This window comes from Talpa europaea, assembly GCF_964194135.1.
Source record: "Talpa europaea genome assembly, chromosome: 15".
NCBI lineage: Eukaryota > Metazoa > Chordata > Mammalia > Eulipotyphla > Talpidae > Talpa > Talpa europaea.
In genome coordinates, this window is record NC_140083.1 from 72,429,606 (window position 1) to 72,447,270 (window position 17,665).

General features: G+C 38.4%; 1 protein-coding gene across 2 annotated transcripts in view; it reads left to right on the plus strand.

The window, feature by feature from the left end:
* Positions 1–17,322, plus strand: part of PARP11 (poly(ADP-ribose) polymerase family member 11) — a gene marked incomplete at both ends in the record, with an annotated part of 36,171 nt that extends 18,849 nt beyond the window's left edge. The window contains 7 exons of one of the 2 annotated variants that reach the window (XM_084255617.1): positions 1,930–2,058; positions 2,916–3,036; positions 5,368–5,443; positions 8,448–8,520; positions 8,597–8,727; positions 15,447–15,598; positions 17,006–17,322. In XM_084255617.1, coding sequence (XP_084111743.1) covers positions 1,930–2,058; positions 2,916–3,036; positions 5,368–5,443; positions 8,448–8,520; positions 8,597–8,727; positions 15,447–15,598; positions 17,006–17,322 — 999 coding nt within the window. Of the gene's footprint in view, positions 1–1,929; positions 2,059–2,915; positions 3,037–5,367; positions 5,444–8,447; positions 8,521–8,596; positions 8,728–15,446; positions 15,599–17,005 lie in introns of those variants that run through there. The other variant, XM_084255618.1, reaches the window with a different exon arrangement.
* Positions 17,323–17,665: the final 343 nt, after the last annotated feature.

Below are 17,665 nucleotides of genomic sequence, written 5' to 3' on the forward strand. Positions count from 1 at the left end.
TGTGGTTAAAATATATAAGTTAAATAGTAGTCCCTAAAAGTGAAGCTCTTCCCCCTAGGCTGATCTATTTTTCATTTCTTAGCAGCCAATCAACACTAAAACATGAAGGACAAATCCAGAAAATAATCACAAAGCATTCCTTGGAGAGAGTTCCCAAACATAATAGAAAATAACAAGCCCCCTTCACTGAACTCAGGTACAGTACTTGGTATTTTACCACGCTGTCTCTTCTTTATTTTTTTAAAAAGATTTATTTATACATACAAGAACCGGGGTACAGGCCAGAGTTTTGGGGAGTGAGGGGATTCACTAGAGACAGAGTGGGGGGAATAGAAGAGGCAGATTGACTGAAATACACTGCTGAGGGGAGCAGCGGGTGAGTCAGGAGAGGTCTGCTGAGCCATGTGGGTCACCTCCCTGGCCAGGGATCGAACTTGTGCTGAAGTGGCTGCAGTGAGCTTCATAGGTTGTGTCTTAACCCCTTGCGCCACCAGGGAGGCCCCACAATGTCTCATTCATTTCTAGCAACAATCCAATAAGGCAGGAGCTTATAATCTCCACTTTATGAAGAGAAAACTGTGACCTAGACATGGTAATGGGAACTTATGCCAGATTATACAGCTTCTAAAAATAGGAATGGACATTTTAAATAATGAAATTGAAAGGTAACATTTTCTAAATTACCCAAGTCAAACTATTCTTTATAAGAAAGTCAGAGATACAGAAAATCAAATTTTAAACAAACAATCATATGTGTCTGTAGATGTGTATATGATTAAACACACAGACACACACAGAAAAGTCTGACACAATAGGTTGATGGTTGGTCAACCTGGAGAAGGAGGGGTGAAAAAGTACCAGGAATGGAAGTAGGCAATAAAGTCAGTAGCTTTATCTTGAATGTTCTGATTTTTGGCAAGGAGAATGTTTTCATCTATTAGGTGTGTAAATTTAATTAATAATTTAAAAAGTCCTTGTAGAATGAAGCTCATTCTGGGTAAAACGTAATCTTTGACTTACCTCTTTTTGCCCCTTTTCTGGTGACCTCCTTTCCATGATAATCTGTACCCATGAATGCTAAAGCCTTTTCAAAAATAAGTGAGTTACTTGATATAGTCAAAAGCATAAAATCATTGATGATGAAGTATATAGGCCATTATACCATGGGACAGACTTTGGATTCAGACTGCCTGGATTTGTCCTGCCTTCCCAATTGTGTATTTTCTCTGTGCCGTGTTTTTCTCATTTGAAAGTTTGGGATAATACAGTACCTATCTTATAGGGTTATTGTGAGGCCTAAATGACTTATCTGTACAGTACTTACAACAGCACTTGGCACATAGTAAGAGCCTCAGAGGGTTATTATTACTACTATTTCCGTCATCCCAACATTCAGAAAAAAACTGACAAGTAGTTGTTTATCCTGAAGACTTATTCTGTGTGTGCTTATACTATGTGATTATACTATGTCTGACTTTTATAACCCTTTCTACCCAACATCATGTATTGTAAACATCTTTTCATGCCATTAAGTGAACAAATGTTTAAAACAAAAATGAAGTATATTTGGTCTAATCTAGTTGTGATGGCATGGATCTTGTTGACCAAATGCATGTATACATAAGACGAAAATTTTGTGGCACTGTAATGAAAAGCCCCAGTACTTAAAGGTGTTCACCTAGCTTACCTATGGTTGTGGCCACTGATTGATCCTGGCAAAGTGTGTTATTATTAGTCTTATTTGTTGAGCAGTGATGTTTGACATTTTAAAATGTGTGTCTTCAGAGCCGATACTCAAGATAAGTGATAATTTTGAAAGTGTCACTGTGGGAAAGGCCCTTGGAATACAGTTGTTTGCAAGAAGAAAAATGGTGTCTAAAAAGTATGCTTCTTACTTATTTCTCCCTTTACCTCTTTCTGGCTTTTCAGGAGATGTTTCATAAAGCAGAAGAATTCTTACCCAAAACAGCAGATAGGGAGATGGATGATATGGACACATCAGATACCCAGTGGGGCTGGTTTTACTTGGCAGAATGTGGAAAGTGGCACATGTTTCAGGTACCTCTTTTCCTTGAACATGGCAGTGGGTATTTAGATTCACCAAGCACCATCTTGCTGATGGCTTTGATGAATGTGAGTGCAGAAGCTGGAAGAAATAAAACTTGAAGGAAATCAGATAGCTTCATGAAAAGGAAAGTTAGAAATTTCTTCTAGTCCTTTTCCTTTTCTTCTCCTCAGGTTTTCACAATAATTTATTTAGCAGAGGCAGCCTGTATTTACAGTGTGTGCAGAGGGTGACTGGGACGCGAGTTGCATGCTATCAGTACCTCTGAGCAACTCCAGGTCTGATTTGGTGAACAAAGAGAAAGGAAAGAGAACAAACTCATATTAAATGCTTTCTGTAAGCCAGGTATTAGATTAGGCCTTATACAGATTATTTACTCCTTATCCTCACAACAACTCTGAAGCAGTGTTAGCACTCTGTCTTACAGTGAAAGAAAGTGAAACTCAGAGAAGTTACCCTAATTTGTCCAGAGTCGCACAGCTAGTAAATGGGTAAACCAAGATTTGAACCCATATGCAAAAGCTTGTGGTCTTTTTTAAATTACAAGGCTACATAAAGAAGATTTAATATAAGCCACTTAGGAGGTATAATTGTTGTAGTCATTTGTAAAAATTGTTATAATTTGGAAAAACGGATTATAACCAGTTGTTGACGTTTCTTTGCTGGAAATCCTTAAGCCATTTTCCACACGCTGGCTCAGCTGTGATTCTCCCTGTTTATTAGGAACTAGAGCAGATGATTTGTTTCCCTTGTCCTTCCGTTCTCTGTCTCTGTGACCACAGTATGACCTCTGTGGCCAAGCCATTAATGTGAACAACTGGTAAACGAAACTTTCTGGTTTGTCTTAAAGCCGGACACCAACATTCTGTGTTCAGTTAGCAGTGAAGATATCGAAAAAAGCTTCAAAACAAACCCTTGTGGCTCCATTTCTTTTACTACTTCCAAATTCAGCTACAAGATAGACTTTGCAGGTATGTTTTTTTCCCTAATAGCTGTGTGTCTTTAGTATATTGGCATGATAAGATCTACAGTTCTGAAGATCAGGATTAGTAGATTATATTTGTAAGCAGGGAAATAAATCCTTTTTGTGATAACACAAAAACACCGCTACAAAAATTCAAGATTCAAAGTCTTCTTGAGCAGCCTTGCCTATTATAAAAGTGTATCTACATGCTTTTAAATACTAATGTGTGTGGAGATTGTCATATGAGGAATTTCTTCTTCTGAGGAACACAAGCACTTGCTGGCTGTTGCTTTGTTCATCATCCCATCAGCCTTTCAGAATATGAGGAAACCTTTTTATCTTAAGGATCAGCCTGAGAAATTAAGTGACAAAGTCATAGATAACTGGTGATAGTTTTAAAACCAATGTTGAACTGAGTAACCCATCTCTTAGGTGTCTTTGTAAGAAAACTATTTCTTTAATGGACATTAACTTCTGCCATTTTCTGATTTTATTGGCTTCCATATATTATATTAGCCATCTAGTCTGGAAATTACCCCATTTTGGATTTCACCCATTATACGTGGGTATGTTTTTAGGTATCTCACAAAAAACCCATTGGATTTACTTTCAACCTACTGGTTTCAGCTGTTTGCTGCTAAGAGGCGAATGAGACGTGAATGGGGAAACTTTCTTCATAAAAGTGCATTTCGGTTGCTTCACAATTCAGTCCTCTCCTTTTTCTTCCCCTATTTCTCTGAGCGGTGTCTTTGTAACAGTCAGTAGTGTCTTGTGGTGGGGGAGGGTGTTGGAACCTGAGGAAATTGCCTTGGCTGGACCAAGGCCCAGAAATGGGAAAGAGGATTTGTCCAGTTAAGAGGTTACTGAGCCCAAAAAATCCAATGATTTTTGTTGCCACAAAGTCTGGGTCGATTTATTATTAAGAGTTAAAACATTAGATTCTTACTCCTGACTAACTATACCTTAAAAAAAAATTATTTTAGTCAAAAGTCTGCCTGTAAGGGCTCCCTGGCATTTGTCTCTGCTGCAGTCTAGACAGAAGGTGTCTGTGGACATCTAGTCTTGTGCACGGTGACATTTCTAGTAACAACCTATAGAAATGAGCCCCGAAAACAGTCTTACAGCACCATTGCTGAGGCACTACTGAAGCATCCCGATCGGCACAGACCAGCTTCCTACAGAGGACGGCAGTTGTTATCCTTGGCTAGATAACTCAGCACTAAATGTTTCTGAATGAGTATTTTCTAGTACTGCAGGTTTTGAGAGCTACCTCTCAGACAACGCAATTTATTAAAAAATACCTTTATTGAAAAATAGGGTACCCTGCATTCACTCATGTTCCTGGGTCCTCCTTATAAGGATACAGTTTCAAAGGCATGGGTATTAGCACTGCACCTGGACTATTTGCAAAAGGAGCCCCAGCTAAGAATGGGGAACCATGAACTTCACCGTGAACTTCCAATGAGATGGTGTTAGTAGAAGGCACCACAGCTTTCTCTCCATGTGCTGAGATGCTCTTGCTTTCTCCCTGCACTCTTGGTAATGCCAGTGCATGCAGAGTCTAGAACACAACAGAACACACAGTAGCTTTTGCCGGGGTGAATGAACCCCTTTATTTTGGAATGGAATGAAGCCATTAGACAGGATAAATTGACTAGAATCTCACATGAAGACTTACTACTTAACTCTGTGGGAATGGAGAAATGAACCTGGTAAATATTGCCAAAACAAAGACATAGATAAAAGAAAAATGATACCTTTAGTTAATTAGTCTTTTGTCACTAGACTAGCTTACAGAAGTAAATACCGAGTGTAGATAGGTTTTCTAGTTTAGGTGTACAACTGAAAGAGAAGGCAAAAAATGCATAAATTTGTTAAATTCTGTGAATTATACAAGTTTTATAGTGGCAATGTAACATATTTGTCATTTCCAAAAGGTATGGAGAAATCAGAGTACATTTTTTTTTCCCACTGAATAAATGCTAGCATTTCTTCCTTTTTCTAGTGCTCTTGATTTCCCGAAGTTTAGAACTTGGTTTCCATGTCAGTTTAGCCCATGTGCGATGCAGACAGGAAGGGTGGGTGCGCTGAGCAGCCTGTAAGGTCAGCATCTGTGTGTGTGAACTTAGATCACGTGACGAAGCCGTGGTCCTCAATAGCATTTTTTGAACATGATAAATAGATACACGGGAAGGTAGCCTTAATCTGCTTTTCTTGTTAGCTGCTCCCAAAGCTCCATGATTCTTGGTCATCAAGGGGTATGGCTGCAAACCTTTGCGAAAATGTATAGCACAATCTGTTTCTGTGACTTATCTACTATCTTTGTCTTTGTACACAGAAATGAAGCAAATGAATCTCACCACTGGCAAACAGCGCTTAATAAAAAGAGCCCCCTTTTCTATCAGTGCTTTCAGGTATTGTAAAGAGAATTGGGCTAAAAAGAATGGGGTTTGCCTCTCCCTCTTAATATTGGACAGAGAAACAAAGAGACCAAAGATGGTTTGCATAGGTTATTTAATGATCCCAATATTGATCTTTTCATTACTGAATTTCTTATTTGTTCCTGAAATAACCATATTGGTATTTTTTGCCAGTGTTTCCTTACCTGTTGTCCTTTTCATTTCCTCTGGCATTGATTTTTCAGTTCTTTAGAACACTTGGCATGGTCGTTACAAAATATCTTATGGTCTTTGCTATAAATCCTTAAAATAACCTACAAGGGTAAGTTTGAATTAACTTGGAAATACTCTCAGAGAACCATCTGGTCACTTGGGCCATAAATCTAGTTAGTTGTCCAATCTGTCTCCACCTCCTCTGCTCCCCATCAGGCAACTCCTAGAAGTACTTTCAAGTTGTAGTGACTAGGCCCAACGAAGATAGGAGTAGAGGGGACAACAGCACAGCTACCTGTTCCCCACATCTTGGTCGCAAGTTTTCCCTTTTGCTACCTCTGACTATGTATAGCCAGAAAAGAGAGATATATGTGTCACCAGAGGATATTTGCTATTCAAGTGAATGGAATTGAAGGTAAAAAATTTTAGAGTGTTACAACCTATTTTCGGGAATGATTCATCAAGCAAGTATTGAAATTCCTCCTGTTCAAAGAAGTTAAAATGAGCCTGATAAAAGCATCCTGGCTTATGAATTATAGGGAATATCCCATTTGCTCCTCCCAAGGAGATATTTTGAACAGGAGGAAGTGTTTGAAGGAGGAAGTGTTTGAAGTTTCTGTGAGTTTGTTTCATAAGACTTTTGACTTATACTTAAGCATCATGATTTAAAAGCTATTCAAGTACAGTTAAGGCATAGTATATTCTACGGAATATAGAGAATATTATTTCCTTACCAGTTAAAAAAATATCCTCATTCTTAATTACAAAGAATGTGAAAGAGGAGCTACTTATCTTCAAAGAGAATGTAATCTTGAGAAAAATGAGACATAATAATGGGAAATGTTATTATTGTAATTGTATGTTATTATATTCGATAACTTTGGTGGGGCAGGAAGCACACGATGGGATCAAGTGCTTTGTTCTGTCACAGACTGTACAAACCATAGAACAGACAGGAGAGAGAGAATTAACCAGAATGGAGGACAATAAGCAAGATAATGAAAGAGGAAGAACAGTTAGGTAGGAGGCAGTAGAGTAATGAAGGTGAGTAGGTGTTGATATAGAAATGTTTATTTATTTTAGGTAAATTCAGCATTTATGCATGCAAGGTGAATATTACATGCTTCTTGTTGGCAAGAAACTTAAAATTAATTAAAGCTAAGGGTTATGTTAAAAGTAAAAAAAGCACTTTAGCATACCAAAATGAAAACTAAGGCAAAGTTTAAAAAAAAGCTAGGAAAACTATTGCTACTTACTATCATAGACAAAGAGTTAATCTCTGTTGTGTATGAAGTACTTCTTGGAATCGCTAAGTAGATTCTAAGTGTAAGAATTGACTTCTGTAAATAGAAAACCAGTATTGGTCTGCTCATTAGAAAAATGAGCAAAGAATTTGAACAGGTCATAAATCTCACTCATGATAAAAGAGATACAAATTATACCAGATTATTTTTACTATCAGACTGACAAAAATTCAAATGTTTGAAAACACATTTTTTTGGAGAGGGGTTTGGGAGATAGGGATTCTCTATCTTTGGTAGAATTTTCAATAAGTACAAACTTTAAGAGGTATTTGGGGGGTTTGAATAAATCTAGTCTTTGATCCAGAAATTCCATTTCAAAGTTCCTATCCTACAGACTGACTAGTAGACGTGAAAATGACCAATAGACAAACCTAGTCTTTGCAGTATTCTTAACAGTAGCAAAACATTGAACACAAGCTAAAGATCATCAATAGGGGACTTGTTATCAGTGATGGAATTCTTTGCATCTGTCAGATAGAATGAAGTCATTGATTCAAACAGTATTTATTGTCTGCCATGTGTCAGGCTCTGTTGTAGGATTAGAGAATGTGCATATTCTCTCTTTACTGATACAGAAGTGAAAAAAAAAAAGAAACAGCTGCAAAGGACATGCTGTTTACACTGTCATTTGTATGGGGGGACATCTGTCTTATGTTAACTTAAAGAAGTTCTGGAATTATACCCAAGAGATTAAAAATGTTTACTTGGAACTGGGGCAGATGAGAATTGGACAGACCAATGACTGGAATGGGAGGAAAATTATTCATTAGTTGCTTCTTTCTACTTAACAAATTTTAAATCAAAACGGAAGTGAGTTTTAAACTAAAGACAGACTTGAGGTTTACAAAGTTCTTCAATAACCTCCAGTTACTAGCAAACTCCACGTGTCAGTTTCAGCCTTTTACCATTAAGCCCCTCAGCATCACCATCTTTTTCTGTGTTTCTTCACTTAAACATGATAGAGTGTTTTTAAAAATTTCACTAACTGTACTAATTGAATTAATGTGGGCTGTGTAGGAAAATAGTGGGCAATAAATTGAGAAAGGTTTAGACTGAAGTTAGATCTTGAAAGATATTGAATATATGACCAAGGGGTTTGTATTTGACTTACGAGGCATTGTGAATCTATTAACAAGTTTCCTTTAAACTAAAGTTTGATTTTCTTCTTGGAAATTCCTTTACCTCACCTAAAATCTTACCTACATTTTCACAAAATGCTTGTTTTAGAAAAACAAGACAGAATAAACAACTCTTTAGAAGTCTCAGTTTTATGTCAGGGTGATGTTTTCTGTGAAAGTTCTCAACGTATCACTACACAGTGGCACACAGTAAACATTTATAAATATTTTAAAATAAAGATGTGCTACCCTTGCTTGCATTTGTCACAACACCTCAAACATGAAAATTCAGCTTTGGAGAAAAGGTTAAATCATTAACAATAATTAACAACAGTTAACGACAATCAGCTGCTAATATTTTGTTTTATCTTTTGCTATTTAAAGTTACATCTGTGAAAATGAGGCTATCCCCATGCCACCGCACTGGGAGAACGTGAATACTGAAGTACCCTACCAGGTAAGAGCAGCACTGACTATACTGTACGAGAGGTTGGAAAGGACCCCAATCAAACTATGCCAACTTCTTTTTCCAGCTTATTCCTTTGCACCATCAAACACATGAATATAATGAAGTTGCTAGTCTCTTTGGGAAAACAATGGATCGCAACAGAATTAAAAGAATTCAGAGAATTCAAAACCTAGACTTGTGGGAGTTCTTTTGCAGGTGAGACAGTTTCTAATCTGAACCCTCTCCTTGGCCTCTAAGACTTCTCTATAGTCTTACAGATAGTTAAGCACAAATGTTTCATTGTATTGCTTTCCAGTGTCACCACAAGAACGGAGTTGAGTCCCCCGGTCTTCTCTTGCCATATTTTGACCCAGTCTCTCAGCTCTCTCCTCAGCATTCTCAGGGAGTTCAAAGAGCTGCTCTAATAAGTTAATGCCAGCTGTCCTTCCAGCACCGTGATGTCTTGTTAGAGGTCATACTCTCTTCCCATTGCTAGCAGCTCCCTCCTTTCAAGGTTTGCGTTGTGGCTGGAATTTGCATTACAAGGGAATTTGGGGAGCTGTTCAGTTTTGTGAATATGACTTTGTTGACTCAGACTTTCATGTTGAATAAGAAGTCTCTGTAAACATCATGAAACTTTTCAAAAATTTTTAAACAGTGATGACACTTCTCTTGTCTGTAGTCATTTGGTTTGCTTGTTTTGTTTTGGAAGACTCTTTAAAACATACCCTGAAATTTCCTGCTGAGTCCAAAGTTTATTTTGTAGATTTAAAAATCTCAAGTCCTTACTCAGTTTAGGTCGGAAAAGACAGATTAGCACATTTAACCTAAAAGTAAAGGCCAGACAAGTTAAGGTATTACCCAAATTAACCAACAAGGCTCTTTTTTTTTTATAAGTACTACTTAAAACAGTGGTTTTTCTGAAATATGTTTATTAAGCGTGTGTATGAGAATTGATTTCTGATTTTTTAAGTGTAAACAATGTTAATATTTATTCAGCAATGTTTCAAATAATAGTCTAATAGAATGAACCACCATGTACTGATCCTCCTGATTAACATTTATCAAGATTTACCACATGAAATATAGCTCCTTTTTTGTTAATATTGTTGCTGCTGAAATATTTTAAAGCAAATCCCAGTATCCTTAACTCTTTATGTTCTCATATACTTGAAAATTAGACTGCATTTTGTGTTTTATTTTTATTTTTGATAATATGGCCTAATATTTTCATAATAGTTCATGGTAAAATAAGAGGTTTTTAGCTTGTATTCTTTGTAATGTTGAACCTTTGGACCAAATCAGCTTTTATTTCTGACAATAACTGAGTTGGAGTTTAGAAAGCTTCATTCAGTTCTTGTTTAGATGATGCTGTTATAGAAAAGATGGAAGCCTACCCTGCTTTGATTTTATTTTCTCAGTGAATAAAGTAAATTTTTCTAAAATGGCCAGAGTAAAACTTGATTTATTATTCTTTTTTCTTCCTCCTTTCCCCTACCCTCCCTTCAGCCCACACTGGATGCCCCATGCTCTCCATTTATTATTCTTAATCAGGCTCTGAAGTGTTGTTCATATTGGTCTCCCTTATAATTTGAGTCTTCATTTAGTCCTCATTTAAATCCAGTGGTAAAAATGTGCCAGTGAATCCCCAAACCATTTTATACTATGAATTTCACTGGAAACAATTTTCCTCTGGCAATGCCCTTCATGCTTTTTTGTAATGTCAGCCAGGCCCTGGAAATCTGTGATGGTAAATGAACTTGCTACCTTCTATGACAGTAGAAAATACTGTGCTGTATGGACATCCTGTCATTTTGACATCTCCCTGAAAACTAAAATAACCTAATCTGTCGTGTCACATACCTGTGACTCACCACATAGACACTGAGGCCCCCGTGAGCTTATCAGGCATCTGTTTGCATGTCACCCAGGCCTTTCTTCTCTCCCTTCTTTTTAGCAATTGTTTTAGTACTCCATTTGTGACAGGCACTGTTCTGCGTGCTTGGAACATAAGAGAGTACAGGGTCATAGCTTAGACAAAGATCCAGGCCACTGTGCCACAAAACATAGGGGTGAGTGCAAGGCATCATGAGAACACTAAGTGAGGGTATCCATGCGTTCCTGCTGGAAGAAGGAGGACATGTTGCAGAGTGGGGGACGTGCAGGAACACTTTCTAAGTGGTTGCCATTTAAGCTAGATGCAGGAGGAGGTGGGAAGCACACCCCAAGCTTTAAGAGCAGCCCAGGCCAGAGTCTGGATACAAAGGGGAATGTAGAGTGTTGAGAGAATTTCAAATAGAATAGAAAGTTAGGATAATTGGTGAGAGAAGAGGCTGGGAAGGTAGTCAAGAGGTAAAACATGAAGGAGTTTAAAGTAAGGGGTGGTCATGTGATCTTAGTCAGTGTCTTACTTGCGTTGAACTGATCCAGAGTAGGAGTCAGAGAGGTGCCAGGGCCCAGACCATGCAGGGCCTTAGGGACCAAACTTAGGGGTTTGTATTTTTTTCCCGGGACAGTAGAACGTCTTGTAGGACTTTACACAGAGTGGTGGGTCTGATTTGCATTTTAGAAAAATAATTCATCAGGCAATACTGTAGAGGAAGGGTCAAAAGCAGTAGCTCTCAATCAGGAGGGAATTTGCCCAGCACAGAGCATTTGGTGATGACTGGAGTCATTTTTGATAGTCATGTGGTGAGATGGGGACACTACTTGCATCTACTGGGTAGATGGTAGGGACCAGAGACCCTAAACATTTTTAAATGCACAAGACACCCCCCACAGCAAGGAATTATCCAGTCCCAAATATCAATAGTATCATGGTTGAGAAACTCACTCTGTTTTAAAAGGATCACAGAAACAGGAGACCAGTTTAGGAAATTGTTTCAGTAATTAAATGAGACACAATAGGTTACCTAAACCAATGTGCATTTTGGTGTTTTGGAACAAAGAGGATTGTTTTATATTCATGTATTTTTTTTATTGAGCTGTAATTGACATAATGCTTTATATTAATTTCAGATTGCATAGCATAGTGATTCAATATTTGCATATATTCAGAAATGATCCCCACAGTAAGTCTGGTTAAATTCTATCACCACACATAAGTACAATCTTTTCCTTTTCACAGTCTACTCTCTTAGCCACTTTGAAATATATAATACCCTACTGTTAACTGTAGTCCCCATGCATTATGTTACATCCTCATGACTCACTGATTTTATAACTGGAAGTTTGTGCCCTTTGCCCATCTTCACTCATTTCACCCACTCCATGCCTTCCATCCTTAGTAACCATTATTTTGTTTGAAGAGAACAGTTTTGAGATATTAAGGATATGCAACCATGTTGTTTGATGTTTGGGGCAGGGAAGGGAGATGAAAGATGACAATGAAGTTACTTACTTGTTTGTTTTAATTGGCCAGGGGTGTATGGGTAGGGACAGGTATTTGTTTTTGCCTCTAGGGAGAATGGGGGAGAGTAGTCATTGATATGTGGCTTGGGAACTCAGGAAGCTGGTGTAGACTAAAGATAAAGGTTTTGGAGTTGTTAGAATTGGAATAAAAATTGATCAGATGACCCGAGAGTGTGTGTAGATTAAGAAGAGGGCAAAGAACCCAACTCCAGAAGGGACGGACAGAAGGGGAAAAAACCCAGGAGGAAACTGAGAAAGTAATAAGTAAGAATGTAGAAGAAAACAAATAGAATGTAGAGTCACAGATGCCAAAGGAATCTTATCTTTGAAAATTTCTGCAGTTGATTCTGATGCTTAGTGAGGGAGAGAGCCCTGGGCCTACAGCTGGGCAAGCACTTCAGCCAGGGCGCAGGGTCTCTTCTACTGCAACTCTGAGTGCTGAGGCCACTGCATGGCCACATTAGCACTCTCCTCCCTGAGAGGGTAGGTAGTTTAAGGTATTTTTGAAAAGTGGGTGTTACAGTAAGTTTAGATATGAACATGGGGTTGGGCAAAAGTGGGCAGGGCTGTGAGAACTTAGTGTAGTTGGAATTCTATGACCTTCCCCAAAGGTTAAGTGCAAGAGGCCTTAGAACTCCATGTTAGCTTTTCTGGAACACCAACTCTGTGGTTTGTAAGTCTCCACATTTCAGGAGGCCTAACTAGTAAGCACCAGAATGAACCAGGCTGTGGGATGTAAAGCTTTCACCACCCATCCTGCTCTCCCGTCATGTACGTATGTGCATCCACTCCAGTTACCAGCAGGTGTTCAGTGCCCACATTGGCTTTTTTACCTGCAGTTCCTTTATAAAATCCAAGAGACTTGAGTGAATTTTCATACCAAAAGTTATTCTGATCTGTACTTAAAATTAGTGATGAGTAAAGATCCTGATTTTAGAGTATATTCTAGTCATTACATGTCCTGGAGCTTGACCTTGGGAGGATGTGTGTTAAGCAAATGTTTACTCAGGAAAAAAACAGTGTGGGTTCACCAATGCCCAGCTCACTATCAGTCACCATAATGGGAGATGGGGGAGCCCCATAGACAGTGTAACTTGATTCTTAAAATGTGCTTGAGAAAGGTTTCTGTGATAGAGACAAGATAGAGGCATGGATACCAGGTTAAAGTCTTATGCAGAGAGTACCTTGAATGGCATGCAAGCTTGCTTTTTGAGCCCTTCAACATTATCAGGAACGTGGAAGAAAATGTACAAGGCTTTCTTATCACACTTGTAAAAGATTCAAAAGTAGCTCTTGGTGTGAATGAATCAGGAGTCAGGAAGACCTTGGAAGACTGAAATTGAGTCAAAACAAATATAATTATTCTTTTTGAAAAATGTTTTTCTTAGTTAGATAAGCAACAAATGTGCCTTGTAAGAAAAAGGCAGATCATAAAATTGTAAAAAGGAAGTTGATATAATTTACTCTTAGCGAAAACATGCTTACTTCGTTTGAAGTAAATATTTGTTTAATACACATCCTTCCAACGTCATGCTTAATGTCTGAAGACTATCACCCTTAGATCAAAGCATGCACATATAAATTTTGGTGCATATTTCCAGTGACTCTTGAGAAATGCCACAGACATTTCTATCTCTCACATTATTTAAATGCAAGTATCCATGGCCTATGTACTCACTAAGCTGCATGTTTATAAATTTTATACATTTAAAATTACTCTATCAAGATGAAGATTAATTGAAATAAATCCACTGTGTTGGATTTGTAAGTTAGTTGCACAAATACAGCAAACCCAAGAGGTCTGGTTTAAAGTCCTGGGAGCTTTAATTGACTCGTGGAAGTCAGTAGTATGATGCCTCTGGTGTACGAAGGGGCCGAGGCTGGAGCCAGTGCTCTCAAAAACATTTCTCTTCCTCCGTCATTTATACACTTGACAGTATTCTGCAGATTCTTGTCAGTGACAGCCTGTCCAGGAGGGAGAAAGGTCTGGAAGCTGTGAGGAATTGTTGATGGAGTGGTGTGTACTTAACCTAGACAAGGCAGCCTGGTTGGTGTTCATAGTTATTTTTGGATATTTGCAGAGTTGTCTTGTATAGGAGTGCTTTGAATTGCTTTGTGTTCAGAAGGAATAATTGAGACCAGTCAGTAGAAGTAACAGAAGGCAGATTTTGGTTTAGTATTGGGCATTTTTGGTTTAGTATTGGGTATTGGGTGTTTGGGTATTGTGTATTTGGTTTAGTATTGGTTTTGTATTTGTTTTAGTATTGGTTTAGTATTTGGTTTAGTATGGGGGTGGCTATATTTTCTTTTTTAAAAGATTTATTTATTTATTTATATAAGCACTGGGTATAGTCAGAAGCGCAGGAGGGTGAGAGAATTCACCAGAGCCAGAGCAGGGAGCAGAGCAGGCAGAAGGACCGAAGTACACTGCTGAGGGGAGCAGCGGGCGGCAGGAGAGGTCTGCATGCCATGTGGCACCCTCCTCCGGTGGCCGGGGAGCAGCCGGGGATCAAACTGGCGCTGCAGAGGCTGGGGGCAGCTTCGCAACCCAGCGCTCAACTGCTGCGCCACCAGGGGAGGCCCGGTGGCTATATTTTCTAAAAATAATTGTTGTGTGAATGCATCAGGAATCAGGAAGACCTTGCAAGACTGATCACAAATACATTTCGCCATCTTGCAAATGTGTTTGCCCCATCCCAGTCCTGTTCTCCTTTCCTCCTGAGGGTGCATGATGCCTTCTTGTCCTTGTTTTTGTAGTTTTACTGCCTGTCATGTATATACACAGAATGCGCAGTATTATTTGGACTTAGAGGTCTCTTTTTGCAACATTCTTTTTACAGTCAACATTATTTTTAAGAGTTTTCTCTAAGTATGTATAGATCTAGTACATTACTTTAAAATATCATATATAAACATGTACTTACTACTTGATTTTTATCGACGGAAGCATTTTAGGCCATTTCAGTTTATTTGCTTTGCTATGATAATCAGTCTTATGTTGAATATCTTTTTGTGTGTCAAGAGATAGTTTTCCATTGGGAAACAGATTGAACAGGATGACTTCATATCCCTTTAGCCCTGAGATTCAAAATTCAGTTTAATTAAACCACCATTTTCTAGTCTCTAGGGCTAAAAGATGAAGACATTATCCCTCTTCAAGGAATTCGCTGTCTAAAGACTCCTGGATTTGTACTATTGAGTTATTTGTAGTGTCACATTGAGGCATCTGTAAAGCTTGGCTGGTTCAGGCAGTCAGTTACCTTTACTATGATGGGGAACAGTCTGGGGTACATATAGTTTTTGGTATAATTTCCAGCTTTAAATCTCAGTGTTAATTAATATGCACATTGGAGATTATTTCTTTTCCAGAGCTGCCCTATTTTAAGATTAAAACTTAAGATTTTATGTTAAAGACATTTTTCTGTTTTACCCTTCCTGTTGACATTCCTCCTTAAAAAATTAATAAATGCTGCATATGGTATATTTCTCTGTGTGTTGTGTGTGTCTCGGTATTATGTTTTTAGGAAAAAGGCTCAGCTCAAGAAAAAAAGAGGTGTGCCTCAGATTAACGAGCAAATGCTCTTTCATGGTACCAGCAGCGAATTTGTGGAAGCCATTTGCATTCATAACTTTGACTGGAGAATAAATGGTATACATGGTGCTCTCTTTGGGAAAGGTAATTATCAGAATTTCATTTCCAATGTTGGTCGTAGGAGACAATCTCCTCTCTTTAGAATATGTTGATTGTTCAGTACTTCAGCAATTTGATAGTCGTTAAAGTTTACTGTACTAGGTTCCTGGCACACCCTCCAAGTTTCTCCGTCACAGAAAAACCACTTCCTGCATGTGCAAGATGGAAGTCAGACTTCTACTCTTTTACCAGATTTAATAACTTCCCAAGTCCCAGTCATCAGCTGGGACAATGTGTGCAGATAAGCTGATTTTTGCATTACCTTTAATTTCCATGTACAAGTCCTCTCCATGGACAAACCTAAACATGAGGATAGGTACAGATCTAGGTGCTGTTATTATTTGTCTTGCTTTGTTTGTTAGAAAATGATAGGCAGGACTATTAGTGAGCAATAAGGAATAATGAGGGAAATCGTCACCTTTTTTCTAATGTTGGGACATTTCTAATGTTGGAAAAGTCCATGTTCTCAAACTTATTCCCACTATTCAAATAAATTAAGGAGAGATGAGGGGAAGCATTTGTTTTTCTAGTCCTTACTCTGAATCTAACCTCCCGCAAGAGAAGTGGCTTCCACTCAGGGTCAGGATGTGCTGCATTTTTAAAAAAGTAAGTTAATTTTTAAAAATAATTACTGAAAGGGCCATTCCATTTACTTAATGCTAAGAGGACCGGAAAAGTGTTACATAAATCTCATCAGTACTGGGCAATACGAAGCTTTGCAGTTCATTTCCAGATTTTTTCAAATATTCCCTGAATGATGTCAGTTTCCTAGGCCTGCCATTTCAGAAGAGTCAGATGCCTTTTGGGGTTTCCTATCAGGTAACGAAACAGTGAGACTGTTTTTTTTGGAAGGCTTACATATGAATACCATTGCATTCTTTTCAGAAATCTTTTTCCTGGATGTGGGCTTCTATTATCTCTAGACATACCATTGAATTGTCCCTCTGTAGCACAGAAATGTGGTTTCTGGGGGTCAGTAGTTTTCACTGTGCTCTCCTGAACATCTGTAGGCGCTGGACAAGGGTAGGGGGTGAACAAAGTGGTAGAAGGAAACAGTGTGTACGTCTTACTGGATATTTTAGTAGGATTTCTTTTGAAAACAGAAGTCTGGTAGCTACGGTTCGGTGGGCCTGGGGGATAGTGGTGGTGGTGGGCTGGTCTGTACTGGTGCATCCGTCCCCATGAGAGTCTACTCCCAGCTGTCCATAACAGATGGATTTGTTGCATAAAGGTTACCCAAGAGGAGATTCCACATCTATTTTTGTTACACAATTCCATGAGACGATGAGTCGATTCCTTTAACAATTACAGTGTTCTTGCCTATGTTTCACATATTCTTCAGAGTAATCTTGGCTCTTGTCTTTTTTTTTTTTTTTGTCCTTTTTATTTAAGGAACCTATTTTGCTAGAGACGCTGCTTATTCCAGTCGCTTCTGCAAAGATGATATAAAGCATGGAAACACATTCCAAATTCATGGTGTAAGCTTGCAACAGCGGCATCTGTTTAGAACATATAAGTCTATGTTTCTTGCTCGAGTGCTAATTGGAGATTACATAAATGGAGACTCCAAATACATGCGTCCTCCTTCCAAAGATGGGAGCTATGTGAATCTGTACGACAGCTGTGTGGATGACACCTGGAATCCGAAGATTTTTGTGGTGTTTGATGCCAACCAAATCTATCCTGAATACTTAATCGACTTTCACTGATCGCACTTCCAAATCTCAGTGGTCAAGAAGTTTTATTCCTTTTCAACAGGAAGATTTGTTCTCCTGTCATCTAGCCACTACATGTTAATTATCTGATCCTATGAACCAGATATGAGAAAAAGTGGCCTCCATATGAAAAGACATACTGACTTTAAGGTTGGTTGTGCTGTTGTTTTGTTTTTGTCTGCTACAGTCTTTTTTGTTAAAGAATGGTGCCATTGTCTTTTTAACACCTGGGGTGAAAGATATCACTTGAAATGGAATCAGCCTAGTCTCACTTAACATGGTCAGTCGCAGTCCTTGAAATTTACATGTGTGTTATCAGGATAAACTTCCTTAGTTC